The following is a 14,945-nucleotide window of genomic DNA, read 5'->3' on the forward strand; positions in this document are numbered from 1 at the left end:
TTTTTTGCAGGTAACTTATGATCTCCAAAAAATATCAAAAACTTTTTGAGAGATAAATTATAGAAAATTAAATTCTCTACAAAAAATGTCTCATAAAATTTTCCCATAAAGTTGATGGTTGCGTCGGAAATTAAGAAAAATGTAAAAATTTTAAACCAATCGAACTTTAACGTTAAATAACTATTGAAAAAATGAATATATCAAAAAACTGTAAGAGACCTTTTTTGTAGAGCGTTAAATTTTGTATAAAACCTTGTTTTGATCATTTTAAAATATTAACTCTAACAAGAGTTAAAAAATTCCAAAATCCAAGAGAACATCGTTCCCATGTTATTTAAATGGGAAACTGAAATTTACGATGCGGCACCTCTTAATATTCACAGTATTTTTTTTTACCATTTTCAACAAGATTTTCGATATAATTAAGAAAAAAAATCATCGATTTTTTTGAAACAGTTTAATGGACAGTATCCATATCTTTTAAGAAACAAAAATACGAAAATTTATCAGTTTGGAAAAAGATTGAACATAATGTTGAAACAGTTTTGCAGCGTTAATAATTTTTTCGTGTTTAATTAAAAACTAAGTTTGTTCACTACGACTGGCTTCCTTCGTACAAACTCAATCTGCATACAAAATTGAGCATAATGACAGCCGATTACGATACTCTTAAATAATAAGCTCAACGCCGTAGAATTTAACTTGCATAACAATGCCATCGGTTGAAAATTTTATTGCCGTTGATACATCTACAATATGACCCCGAATTGCCCAACTGTGTTACTATCGACAATAATCAATCGACTGAATACAAATGATTATGTTTCGAATTCTGGATGACATCAGGATCCTTTTTGTAACCACATTAACGACTCACATGTACTGCACGAGCTTCCTGTAACGATTCCGACTATTCGCTACCTTACCAATATTTTGTTACACAGGTTTATTAGTTTGAACACAATAATTACATATTACTATTAATTGTTGCTAAGATAATGACTTGATTAAATCGATAATGTTTCCCTAATAGTAAACCTTGAAAGCTTATAGATGGGAAGAAAGATTAAAGGTGATGACGGTAAAAAATTAAAAGTTACTGTTATTTACCGATACACGTAAATCATTAATAATATTCATCTATATTTATACACGACTAAAACTAATTAGGGAAAAGAATTTGGCGAATAAAGAAGTAACGGACTATAAAAAAATATCCAATGTCAACACTGCTTTTTGTTTGTTTTTTTTCTTTGGAATTATCCAATTTGCGAATATGTTTTGTTGTTCTTGTAAAAAGGCTGAGGTTTCCAATGTTTGCACACTTAAAAAAAGAAACCGGTACTACTGCAAATATCTCAGAAGAGTAGTTATAAAGTTTTCCACAAACAGTTAATCCAACGTACCATATGTAAGACCATAAAGAGGGAAAATTAGTGTCATCAATAAAAATTTCCAAGTCGTTGGCTCTTGCGCATCAACCATAATAAAAATAGATTATCTAACGAATTCCAAAAATGATTTAAATTGACAACAGAATACTATTGTGAAAAATAATGAAAGAGTTGTTATTAGAATGAAAACCCTGAATTAAATGTAGTTCTCTCGAGGTTTTAAACATTCTGCACAATTGAGTAGAAGATCCACTAGAACACGATGCTACATAATTCCTGAACACAGAAAATGGAATTGGAAAAAAAAAATTCCTAACATCGTGATGCAACCATAATGGGACTTAAAATTGATACTATCATACCTACCTTCATCTTTTGACCATCTTTTTTTAATATGATAGTTTCTTCCAATCACCGAAATTACTACGAGATGATGTAGAAGATGTATGAATTATCGCCAAAACAACATACTGTTGTCTTATCTCAAAGAATAACCTGTACCAGAACAGATTCAAATAGTGAAATAAATAAATAACAATTAGTCAAATATGGCAGAAAATATTTAGTGTTTGACCTTGGTTTTTGTACAAACTGTTGATGCACGACTACAACTGCCTAATAACGATTACCAGTACACACACAGACACTCACATACGTGATAAACTTGGCGGTAATATACATGCATGTGCAAGAAATACCGTTTTTGAAAAATTGCGAATCGGCGATGTAGCTGAAGATGTTCTAGAGGTGCAAGGACTCGACGCTTCCAATTCTCCCACGCACCGCCAAGTCGAATCTCGCGCCCGCTTGGATTCACTTTCACTGGTTCATCCCAGGCCCTATATAAATATGTTGTGGCATATATTTTGCACTTTAGAAATCTTCTTCACTCTTTAGTGCTTTTGATAGTTGTAGGAACATGTGGTTTTCGTTTAACGTGGTGAGTGAAAATTTTCCATATAGCCAGTGCGCACAGTGTACAATCAAAGGAAATATTTAAAGATTACATAAAATCATGGTTTAATAATAATTAAAAGTGCAATTTTCTGTGGCAAATATGAGCTGAGCTAAATATATGGTTTTTATTTTAATTAAATTATTTTCCAATCTTTTAAAAGATTCATGCATTCGTTTGTTGGGTATTTTAGTTTTAATTACTATACGTTTATATAAATAACAGCAATTTTACTGACAATAATTACTGAATAACAAACAAAAACGTAAATTTGAAATGCAGTTAATAGTCTAAATATACGACAACAGTGACATACGCGTTCAGTCATAATTCATGTTAAAATAGGGTCAATAATAATGTAAATTGTATTGAATTGATTTCGAGTATAATTAAAATATTAACTATATTTGTAAATTTTGTCATTGATGATTTTCTTTTTCATCTTCTTTACTATATATATTAGTGTTATTTAACGTTATCTATAAAACATTTTACTATTAATCATGTGAAGTTTTATTTCCACCTTCAATTAATTAAAATGTTTTTGTGTTTTTCAGATTAAATCTACATTGATATGTCTCCTTATAAGTAGACTTAATGCGGAACGTAAGTTAAGTAAGTTTTATTAAAAATCCATTCCTACATCAGAATACTCTTCCAGCTCCAGTAGGATATCCCTCAGGAAGGCCTGGAGGGGGTTATCTTCCACCGGACTTATCAGGAGGAGGCGGTGGTACATCAGGGGGAAGGTATTCTCCCCCATCAACCAGTTATGGGACGCCTGCGGGTCCTTCATCATCCTACAATACCCCCGGTGCTTCTGCTCCCTCTCAGTCTTACGGAGCACCATCTGGTGGAACTCCATCCCAAAGTTATGGAGCACCATCTGGTGGAACTCCATCCCAAAGTTACGGAGCACCATCTGGTGGAGCACCTTCTGGTGGATTTGGAGGAAGGACGCCATCATCCTCTTACGGCGCACCGTCTGGTCAGGGAGGCTTTGGAGGTGGTTCTGCAGCTGGAGCACCTAGCGGATTATATGGTGCTCCTGCTTCTAGAGGAGGTGGTAGATCACAGGGTGGTTTTGGTAGCAATGCTGGTCCGTCATCTTCTTACGGCGCACCGTCAGGAAGAGGTCAGGGTGGTTTTGGAGGCAGTGCTCCTTCTCAGTCTTATGGTGCTCCTACAGGAGGATCAGCTCCTTCATCATCATATGGTGCTCCAACCGGAGGTTTCGCGGGGTCTGCTCCTTCCTCATCGTATGGAGCTCCATTGGGTGGAGGTCAAAGCAGTGGTGGAGGAGGTGGTGCACCCTCGTCTTCGTACGGAGCTCCATCAGGAGGTCAAGCTGGATTTGGAGGAAGTGGTCCGTCTTCAAGTTACGGTGCTCCTGGTGCATCTTCAGGCGGATTTGGAGGGTCTACACCATCCTCTAGTTATGGTGCGCCAAGTGGTCCATCAGCAGGAATTGGCGGCGGTGCTCCTTCGTCCAGTTATGGCGCACCAAGTGGAAGACCTTCATCAAGCTATGGTGCTCCAGGTTCATCTGGTGGATTTGGTGGAAGAACGCCATCGTCAAATTACGGAGCACCAGGAGGTTCGTCTGGCGGATTTGGTGGAAAAACTTCTTCATCAGGCTATAGCGCATCGGGAAGTTCGTCTGGTGGATTTGGTGGACGAACACCTTCTTCTGGTTATGGAGCCCCTAGTGGTTCGTCCGGTGGATTTGGCGGAAGTGCCCCTTCTTCAAGCTATGGCGCACCAGGAGGATCATCTGGCGGACAAGCACCTTCATCAAGCTATGGTGCACCAGGAGGTTCATCTGGCGGATTTGGAGGACAAGCACCTTCATCAAACTACGGTGCACCAGGAAGTTCATCTGGTGGATTTGGCGGACAGGCACCTTCATCAAGCTATGGTGCACCAGGGGGGTCATCTGGCGGATTTGGAGGACGAACGCCTTCATCTAGCTATGGTGCTCCAGGAGGTTCGGCAGGTGGTTCGTCAGGTGGATTTAGTGGACGAACACCTTCTTCTAGTTATGGGGCTCCTAGCGGTTCGTCTGGGGGATTTGGTGGTAGTGCACCATCTTCAAGTTATGGCGCACCAGGAAGTTCTTTCGGTGGATTTGGTAGGCAAACACCTTCATCAAGCTATGGTGCACCAGGGGGTTCATCTGGTGGATTTGGCGGACAAGCACCTTCATCAAGCTACGGTGCACCAGGTGGGTCATCTGGTGGATTTGGCGGACGAACGCCGTCATCTAGCTATGGTGCTCCAGGGGGTTCGGCAGGTGGTTCATCAGGCGGATTTGGTGGACGAACGCCTTCTTCCAGTTATGGCGCCCCAAGTAGTTCCTCCGGAGGTTTCGGAGGTGCTGCACCTTCTTCAAGCTATGGAGCTCCAGGTGGTTCTTCCGGTGGATTCGGAGGTGCTGCACCTTCTTCAAGTTATGGTGCTCCTTCTGGTGGTTTCGGTAGTGGGGCACCATCTTCTACTTATGGTGCTCCAAGTGGCTCATCTGGAGGCCAAGGCGGCGGATTTGGTGGATCTCCATCGCAGAGTTACGGAGCACCATCCGGTTCAGGTGGGCAAACCTATGCTGCCAATGGTGGTTACAGCTACTAAGAAAATTTTAATATCATTTTACCTATTACGTGTACATTTTATTAAATAAATTTTTTTACAAAACAAATGTTTTGCTGCAATATCCAAAACAAAATGACAAATAATTACTGGAAAGAACTAAAACGAAAACATTACTATGTTCAATAAATCAAACGAAGAAAACGTATGATTCTCTATTGAGATTCATTAGTTTTATGGATTATTCAATATAAAAAAAAAACTGCTGCCTTATTATGTATAACTGAATTAAATCATGATAGACGTAGAAAATAAAATTGAATTGGACAACTAAAGCTAGGAGTTAGCTGTCATTTAAAGGATAACTGTTTTGAAATGAAATTTGAAAAATTCTCAGATTAGAAATTGTAGTGGGTATTTTATATCTAAATGCGATAACATACTGAAGCAAAACAAGGATATACATCTAGTCACTAATTTGCTTATCTTACTTTTCTTTCTCAAAATTAAAATAGTTGGCCAAAATATACAAAGTGATGCTAAATCTCAATTAGAATTTGCATTAAAGAGTAATTGCAAACCATTTCTACTTCAATAGAAGAAATTTGATATTCCTATAACACATCACAAACCGAGTTAATTCTGAATTATTATATACAAAAAGCAATAATCACGCGTTTTAACAATAAAAATAACAATAAATGAGTATTTTGTTAATTAAATACGTCCCTTATATAACAGTAACAAGCATGGAACGTGTTTTACGTGCCTACAAGAATATTTCCGAGAAGATTCCTATCTGGCATTGAGAACGTGGTTGATAGAAGAGATAAGAATTGTTTCAAGATTCAAAAAAAGTTGCGTAGTAATATGCGTAAAAGAACACAATAGACTAATAAATGCCTTAACGCAAGCAATTTGTCTAACGTCTGCAATTGGACATGACCTACTTATCTATTAAATTGCCAAGAACAGGTGCCCATTTTGTATGTACGTTTATTTCATATGTTTTTGTGATTTTCTTCATTCTCCGCCGACAGAAAAATGGGACAATAAAAACTAACAGTCCTACAAATTTTATTAATAATAACTGAAACTCTATGACATAGAAAGCGTCTTCCTTACCTACTTAAAATGATTCATTGAACAATCTCAATAAATATGATGGAATAAGCCGAAAATATTTGTATGTTACGTATATAACCAGAGAAATTTATACTTTTCACCTACACCTGGGGACAAATAATTGAAACCCAGAAAATGTCCATTTTCGTGGCCTCAAGTTTCGAAACAAGTTAATTAAGTATTGATTTTATAAACGTGGACGTTAATTTTTGCTCAAGTAATGCTGATTAGAAAAGAAATATTTGTGATAGTATTTTAACATTTTCTTGTTCATTTATCACAGTTCTTTATACTTATAATCAATGATATAGTGAATGGAGTGAAAATCGCAAATTGATCCAATTTGTCACGGCAAGGTCAAAAAGCCATCAAATTAATAAAGCGAGAGTGTTTTCCAACATCCTACAGTGGAAGTTGGTAGAAGTTTTAGGGGAATTCATCATTGTATCTATACACTCACTACTAACTACTTAACTGCATTTGTATGTATTAAAAATGAAGTATTTTAATGAAGTACGAGTAATCTAATCACTTGTATAATTTCTGAAACCAATTATAGACTCAACTTCTGTAATAATTGTCAGATCGTGATTGGCAATTTGTTAGACGATTTGTTTCTTCATTCGACAGCAAGACAACGATCTTTTTTTTTTTGATCGTTCTGAAATATGCAGTTCCATTTTCTTCACCCAAATCGTCAGGCGTCAGTATTCATCCTAATTCGACATATTTTGGTGTTTGTCGTACAACCACACAAGGATTACTGAGCAAATTTAATGAGTTTTGGATTACAATTTATACTACTGTTTATTTTTAACAGTGGCAACATAAAAATTTATTACACTTCACTGATAAGAAGTTAAGTGGCCAAATCTGTTAATTTCTCGATAGCTCTGCTCAGGGTTACAGATAAATCATGAAGTACTTGTAGTCATTACTCTTAAAACACAAATAAATTTAAAATGCTCAAAAAGTTATGAGAATGTTCTTATCATTTACTCACTAATAATCAAGAGCTATCTAAAGCATAATATCACTGTTCAAACTTTATCTGAAATTATTTCATTATGTTTACATTGTCATAGAATCTTTAGCAGGAATTTTCTAAGTAAAAATTACCTCATGATGGATTTATTTCATTTAACATTCTAACTTCTTCAGTTGTGTAAATTGTCATTGAATGTCGTTTTCCCCAATGCAATAAATAATTTGATGTTCAAACTAAACCATTTAAGTAACTTAGAGAAACCAGCGTGGGTGCTGTAAACAATTCTGTTGACCCTCAAAGTTCTGGACGATGTTCAGAATGGTCATTCTAAAACAAACCTATTACGACCTGCTAATATTGGCTATTGCTATGGCTCAGTTACAAGGTCCAGTGTCTTCTCCCACACAAACCCAAATCTTTACCAAATTCACTTTCACAAGCCCATCGTCGACTCCTGACTATAAATATGTGCGAAATTTTTTTTTGCATCGTATTCCATCTCAGTCAGTGTTTTTCTAACCATTGGTGACGGTTCAGTGAAAAGAAATGTGGTTCCTAAAGCAAGTGGTAAGTGTCCAACAATTTAACGATGTTATAACAGAATGTGTAAATAATACAGTTACGTTTCTAATTCAATTTATCATAACAAATGCCATTATATAATCTTAAACAGATGTCAGATGGATATGTATTCAATAACACGGAAGAAAAATAATGAGGTGTTCTCTATTTCTAAACTTGAGAAATTTAAAATAGCATACCATTATAGGGAAAATAATATTAATCGTTATTGGCATTGGTCCTACTTTATTGTTGGGGTATTCAATCTTCATTTCTTTTTATTTTTTACAGCTTAGCGTGACCCTATTGTGCGCCTTGATCACGCATTTAAATGCGGAACGTAAGTTACTTCAATTAATTATTTGATGAATTGTACTTTGGGACGGTTATGTTTCTTTACTTTCCTTCTATAGCGCCAGCAGGATATCCTTCTGGAGGACCACAAGGAAGCTACCTTCCACCATCGGGTGGTGGCTCATCTGATACCGTTTCTGTAGAAGCCCGTTCCTCTGGAGGACACGGTGGATCATTCGCAAGATCTTTTAGTGGAAGCAGCAGTGGAGGTGGATTCGGTGGTGGTTTCGGAGGCGGCTTTGGAGGAGCGAGCGGACGTAATGGTGGAGGTGCACCCTCATCTTCTTATGGTGCTCCCTCATCTTCCTATGGTGCTCCATCCAGCCGATCAAGCGGTTTTGGAGGATCTGCGCCATCATCTTCCTATGGAGCCCCGTCCGGTAACTCTGGTTTTGGAGGAGGTTTCGGAGGTGGCTCGGGAGGTGGTTTTGGAGGTGGCTTTGGAGGAGCACCCTCTTCATCCTACGGTGCTCCGTCCGGGCGATCTAGCGGTTTTGGAGGATCTGCACCATCGTCTTCTTATGGAGCGCCATCCGCTAACTCTGGCTTTGGAGGAGGTTTCGGAGGTAGCTCGGGAGGTGGTTTTGGAGGTGGCTTTGGAGGAGCACCCTCCTCATCTTATGGTGCTCCGTCTGGTCGATCAAGCGGTTTTGGAGGATCTGCACCATCGTCTTCATATGGAGCCCCATCCGCTAACTCTGGCTTTGGGGGAGGTCACGGAGGTGGTTCAGGGGGTAGTTTTGGAGGTGGATTTGGAGGAGCACCCTCCTCTTCCTACGGTGCTCCATCAGGTCATTCTGGTGGTTTTGGTGGATCTGGACCATCATCTTCCTACGGAGCTCCATCTGCTAATTCTGGCTTTGGAGGGGGCTTCGGAGGTGGTTCTGGCGGTGGTTTCGGAGGTGGCTTTGGAGGAGCTGGTGGACACAGCGGTGGAGGCGCACCCTCTTCTTCATATGGAGCTCCTTCAGGAAGATCTCAAGGGGGACAAAGCTACGACTCCAACGGTGGCTATTCTTACTGAAATTGTTTTAGTAATAACAACAATTTTTGTACGTCGCCAAAATAAACCACTTTAAGTAAACAGTATTTAATTATTTCATTCTTTATTTTGATTTTACCTACAACATACAATAATTGCAATATATATATTTTTTTATATGTATATATAAGTACAATTAGAATTAGATCTATATACATCGACAGTCTCTATATTTGATATGTACGTTAGTTTACAAAGTTGTGCTAATAACTATTAAACAATTAGAATTGACTAAGTGTGTAACGGAGTTGTAGACATTTTTTTTATATAAAACAAAATTCTACAGAACAACTTCAATATAAAAATAGTAAGTATCTACAACCTTGTAAATAAATATCGCTCATTCTGGAGATACTTACACTATACAACAATATCAATATAAAACATTATTTATATTATGATCGCAACTGAAATTAGTCTTTCAAATATAATCGTCAAGCATCTCTTACTCAACAAATTTCTTTCAGCACACGTTTTCAACTTAGCTAATTGTGGCTGAAAGGAATTAGTTTTACTTTAATTTGATGTAGGTACAACAAAATACTATAATTTTTTTCCGATAAATTCAGGAATAGACGTTAAAAGCTCTGGGTGCTAGTATTTTATTTAGTCTACATTAGATTAATTTAATAACTATTTACATGTAATATGGGTACCTAAGGGTCATAAGAGAGTTATTGAATATTCTATAATAAGAGATATGATGTGTTTTGTATATGTTATGATTCGTGAGCGACCAATTGATGACATAAGAGTTTTTCACTTTTTCTGTTTACTTAAGAAGCAATTATTCAATTTAGATTTGAAAGTTGTTTAGACATAGGTGTACGTATGACTACCGGTAATGAGGTACTAATAGTCAACATGCAGATGTGTATGGTAATAATAGCTAAAAGCAAACGTGAGATCGAGTTCTAAGTTTTCCCTCTCAGACAGACATCACCTCCTTTCGTAATTTGTTTATTCATTTCGAAATTAATATTTAGGATGCAAAGGCTACGCGTTACAGACAACAATAACTTTGTTCATTTAAATAAATAAAAATTTCTTTGTACTCACATTAATGAACCGTTAATACGTATTCTTGAAGATTCAGTATCTATTATTTTTTGTCTCATTGTTTAGGCCTTATTTCTAGTATAAACTGTATATTGTCAAAAAGTACATTTAAATATAGAGATTCACCATGAAATTGTAGAATTAGACCGGTATTAATCCAACGCCAGGCTTTCGGTTAGATTAATTAATATTCGCAATGTTTCAATAGAAACTGCCGTATTTAGGTTTGGTACCTGGGTAACTTTAATAAGTTTTATTGAACTGTCTAATAAATATTATTTGAAATAAGTCTCTCAGGGCTGAAAGGACATTAAATTATGTCAATTCACACCAACATTTCGCCAATGGTAAAATACTTCTAGTAATCAAAATGGAGAATTACTTGATAGAAAACTTTTTGCAGTTTCCATTTTTTTGAGTTCTGAAACAATCACTTATCTACATATAGGAAAAAATTTAGTTTGCATCCTCCTGGGATTTTCTTATAACCTTCATAAATTGCGAAAACTTTTTTAAAATCACATCTTCAACAACAACAACAACAATAACAACATTAACATCGATAGGGATCAACAGACAAAACTTTAATACCTTTTAACGTCCATTCCAAAATTAATTTTATCTTCATTCATTTTTATTAAACAGAAGGACAAATTGATATGTATCGTTTCATTTTAGGACACGTTTCATGATATGTATGAGTTTAATACTTGGGTACTTCCATTCGCCTGATCTATTTGCAGGATATAATTTGTGACTACACGCAACTATCAGAGCAAAAGTTCTTCTAGAGTTAAAGTGCTGTTTGCACTTCGGCAGGGTTTGTGTCGCTCCTAATACCACCGCCACTACTACCGATCAAGCTGTTATTCCTTTCAACCTCCGAAGCAAGGATATCATCGTCAGGTTCAAGTGCCGGATTGATTCTGCCGTTTTTTTCATCTTTCCCAACCATCGTCGCTGCCCCATAGCTTTTGGCATTCCCTGAGGCCATGACAGACATTTGTTCACCATCTTCGGAAGGCTCACCGACCCTTTGGATGTCCTCCGGGATGTTCACTATGCAATGAAATATGTCGTACCTAGGCGCTACTTTGCCAGACTCAAACAACCATTTCATCAGCCATGAAACAGTTATTAATGTTATCAAGGATATCAACATGGCCATGGTTTTGAATGGGAACAGCTGAAGACCTTCTTCAGCGTCATATCCCGGATAGTATATGAAAGGTTTCAAGAAGAGTTGTGGCTCGCCTCCCGATATCCTCACGAATAATCCCATAATATAAGCAGCTAAACTACCATAAGTATTGCAATAGTTTTTAAAATGAACTACCATGAGCAGTTGTGGAAAGAGTATGACATAAACGAAGTCAGAACACATCGACCTAAAGAGTGTGGTGAATTAAAGCTCTATAGAAACATTTAGACAAATTTCATTACCATAATCCGTAGATTGAAGGAATGGTCAAAGCCATAATGGTGGCCAACACTCCTACTATAAATATTCCAACCCTCATGACCCATATTATTTCCATTTCTGAAGCACGCTGTCGTATCATCAACTTGTAAATGTTCCTTGCGAACATAGAACTTGCTGATAGTACACTGGAATCGGCTGAAGACATAACAGCAGCTGAAACTGCTCCCAATCCGAAAAACGAAACAAAACTGGGGGTAAGGAATTGAAGCACCATGGGAAGAATTTTACCAACTTCTTCTTGAGTTAATGGATAAGGGCCAGTATAAGCTGTTTCATTCCATTCTATAGCAAAAGATTTACATTATAATTGAACAGCGTTAAATTTTGAAAGGTTGTAGTATGAGGCAAGAGCGTGTATGTCACTTACCGGTGGCTTTCGCTATGGCTCCTATGAGAACTGAAGGAATAGCCATGATAAAACATCCAAAAGCTGCTACATATGACAACAGTTGTGCTCTGTAAGCTGATTTACTAGAGAGTACCCTCTGGAAGTACACTTGCCATGGTATGCCACCAAATATCAGCAGAAGTTCATTGTCAATATAATACCAGATCTTTTTCGATTCTACTTCTCCGATCCAATCGACATCCATAGAACCCAAGGGCTTCACATGTTCATTCAACCACGCGAATGGTATACATAACCACAGCCCAATAAAAATACAAAACAGCTGTATGACGTCCGTGTAGGCTACAGAATAAAGTCCCCCAAAAAGGGTATAAAACACTGCAACGCACGCACTGAAAATTATACTGGTTCTGTGGTCCATGTCGATAACAACTGTGAGTGTTGCTCCTAAAGCTGCCAGGATTCCTGCAGCCCAGAAAACTTCACCGCACAAAGCCGGTAGGAATAGAAGTCCACCCATTCGTTCTCCAAAGCAATCTTGAAGAGGATCCAACATTGTGACGTAACCTTGCTTTCTCATTTTGTTTGCGAAAAATATACCACCAAATACTAAACTAAGGGCGTAACCAAAAGGTGCTTGACACCAAATCAAACCTTGACTATACGTGGCTTCCGCTGTCCCATTTATATATCCTCCACCAACCCATGTAGCTTTAAAATGAAAATAAGTACAGAAACTTTGACATTCTAAGCGAACACCTATTAGCAGAAGTCTGCGGAAGTTGAAGCAACTCATAAAGGAGATCAGCAAATAGCTCCAGCTTGTAAGATATTTGATTACCTGTCATTGTAAATATTCCCACGAACAGACCAATGTTTCGCCCTGCAAGCATAACTTCCTCCTCTGAATTATTTCCTTCTTCCTTTTTCCTTGCTGCCCAAATACCAACGATCAAAATCAAAATATAAAAAATGATGATGGATACAACGCCGCCGATATTGATCATCTTGCTAGTTGAGATGATTTGGGTACAAACTGTAACAGTAAATCACAACATAAACAAGCGCTTATGTAACGATGACAAATCGATAATTTCGGAAAAGAACAAAGCACCAAATTTATTTTTAAACAGCAGTGTTGGTTTCTGTTTGCTATTACTATTAGGGTACCTTCACAACTACATTACATGTCTATGAAGGTAATTTATAAAAATAATGGGAAGGAAATGAAAAAATGGATTTCTTATTCATATCTTCAAAGGAAAATAAACAAGTGTTGTTACAGTAAAGGGCAATTTTGTGAAAATTGATTGAAACACATTTCCAAATCATCAGTATTTCGGAAAGATATCTGTAAGAGCATATAAAATTCATAAAAATGATTCAATTTTGATAGATAGATAGCAACTGCCATGTGTGCTTATAAAGTACCTATTTTAGTAAAAAGAAAAAATACTCAATGCCGATTGGCAGAACACATGTTACTTTAGATTTGAATGTCAGAAATCAAGAACCAGATGGCGCATGCGCATTTCTCCTTGATGTTTCAAATTTAAGGAAATGGGTTTGAAGTAAAAGTCAAGGTGATGTAATATAGAACAGATATCCACAAAAGAATTCAAAAGGCATTGATTTGTAAATTTCCCAAACGTTTCAAAAAATCCAAATTGCCAATTCAGGAGAGTGATGATGATGTAAAACTGATCAAAACAGTCTCGGAAAGGGTTTTATTTTTTGGATCAACAGAATGGAGTACATATCTGATTAAGTAGTTTACTTACAAAATCAACAGTTGGGATTCGATGATTGAAACTAACAAGATTATTTACAGAGGTACCTAAAGGATTATTGTTTTGTTGATGTCGTACTACAAGTTTTCGTAGAGAATTGTTGACCGAGGAAAAGAGCAGCAATCGCCCCAACGAAGGGAGGTTTTCTGCGAAGGGCTGTTCCTTGTTCTAAACCGTAGTCCACACATGAGCGCGTTTTGGACTCATCAAAAACCTAGCTCACGGTACGTAATTATAAGGAACGAGGAGGACAATGGCACGACGGTACGAGTCCTTCGGTATCACGAAAAGGACTACGTTGTTGAAGGATTGTATTGATCATCCCGGTTGATGTCAGCAAGGCGCAGGACCTTATTGGGTTGCTATTCTTGGAGCAGGTTCTCCCAACCAAGAAGTCCGAAGTGGATGATGAGTTTGTGTTCGCGCACCCTGTTTACCATTGGCGATGGTCGATCCAAAGGCCTCCTTGCACACCCACCTCGTACGAAGGATTATGGTCGCCCACGCTAACGAAATCGATACATCATTTTAACAAATACGTATCTAATGTAATATACACACTTTTACCACCAGGTCAAGTGCATGGTACTTAAGCCTATTACATACGGCGATTTTTTTCTGCCTCCGTCAAGAATAAAAAGTCGAAATCTCAAGAATTCAAAGTCACACTTGAATCACTGTCTACGATCGTCTATTCGCTCTCTTCACTGAAAACGGATGCTTGATGTGTCACAAAATTATATTATGAGTTCTATTTTGTAAACACAATTATAATTTTCAACAAAACGTACAATATATATTGTCATCTATTTACTACCAAAGATGGCATTGTTTTAAACCCTTTGTGATTATAAATATAGACATATTACTAATTGTGTTAAACTTGGTAACAGAAAATCTTACAACATTTAAACGCTTTAAAGGATATTAATAATTTTTAGTTTTACAATTTACAACCATGTATAGTTTCGTATTAAATTATGATGGAATGCCTATCAGCAAGAAAATAATTCCAGTTACATATACAAAAAAGCGTTTTAACATTCTCTGAAAAAATCACAATTGATTTGAATTAATAATACAAGTATGTTTGACGTAAATGATTCATTTCAAAACATGTTTTCCTTTTCGTTTGGTGGAATAGAATCGGTTGTTTTAATTTTTGATTACGGTGTTTATCGATTGTTCTAGATTTTACAGTTACTTATTTATATTTAATTATATTTATTTCTGTATCAAATCTGTTAATTTCTCGATAG

General features: G+C 37.0%; 2 protein-coding genes across 4 annotated transcripts; one reads left to right on the top strand and one right to left on the bottom strand.

The window, feature by feature from the left end:
* Positions 1 to 2,021: 2,021 nt before the first annotated feature.
* LOC108737920 lies at positions 2,022 to 5,038 on the top strand. Its single transcript, XM_018471108.1, has 3 exons — positions 2,022 to 2,334; positions 2,907 to 2,955; positions 3,011 to 5,038. Exon 3 carries the CDS (start codon positions 3,122 to 3,124, stop codon positions 5,024 to 5,026), a length of 1,905 nt encoding a protein of 634 aa, XP_018326610.1. The 5' UTR covers positions 2,022 to 2,334; positions 2,907 to 2,955; positions 3,011 to 3,121; the 3' UTR covers positions 5,027 to 5,038.
* Positions 5,039 to 9,169: 4,131 nt separating this feature from the next.
* Positions 9,170 to 13,962, bottom strand: LOC108737923 (high-affinity choline transporter 1). Of its 3 annotated transcripts, none has more exons than XM_018471112.2 (5): positions 13,765 to 13,962; positions 12,738 to 12,932; positions 11,915 to 12,607; positions 11,508 to 11,829; positions 10,858 to 11,452 (listed from the first exon to the last, which is right to left on the bottom strand). In XM_018471112.2, exons 2-5 carry the CDS (start codon positions 12,901 to 12,903, stop codon positions 10,858 to 10,860), a joined length of 1,776 nt encoding a protein of 591 aa, XP_018326614.1. In that variant the 5' UTR covers positions 12,904 to 12,932; positions 13,765 to 13,962. The 3 variants fall into 3 exon arrangements, with proteins under 3 accessions (XP_025830390.1, XP_018326614.1, XP_018326613.1); XM_018471111.2 differs by having other exon boundaries at positions 13,678 to 13,962; XM_025974605.1 differs by lacking the exon at positions 13,765 to 13,962 and having other exon boundaries at positions 9,170 to 11,452; positions 12,738 to 12,903.
* Between the last annotated feature and the right edge of the window lie 983 nt (positions 13,963 to 14,945).

Source organism: Agrilus planipennis, unplaced genomic scaffold (assembly GCF_000699045.2).
Source record: "Agrilus planipennis isolate EAB-ADULT unplaced genomic scaffold, Apla_2.0 scaffold59, whole genome shotgun sequence".
In the NCBI taxonomy this organism is placed as follows: Eukaryota; Metazoa; Arthropoda; class Insecta; order Coleoptera; family Buprestidae; genus Agrilus; species Agrilus planipennis.

Coding starts and splice junctions, on each gene's coding strand:
- LOC108737920 (XM_018471108.1), top strand. CDS start 3,122: ATGGGACGCCTGCGGGTCCTTCATCATCCTACAATACCCCCGGTGCTT.
- LOC108737923 (XM_025974605.1), bottom strand. CDS start 12,903: ATGATCAATATCGGCGGCGTTGTATCCATCATCATTTTTTATATTTTG. Junction 12,608..12,737: donor GGGAATATTTACAATGACAG/GTAATCAAATAT, acceptor TTCATTTTAAAG/CTACATGGGTTGGTGGAGGA. Junction 11,453..11,507: donor CCTTCAATCTACGGATTATG/GTAATGAAATTT, acceptor CACACTCTTTAG/GTCGATGTGTTCTGACTTCG.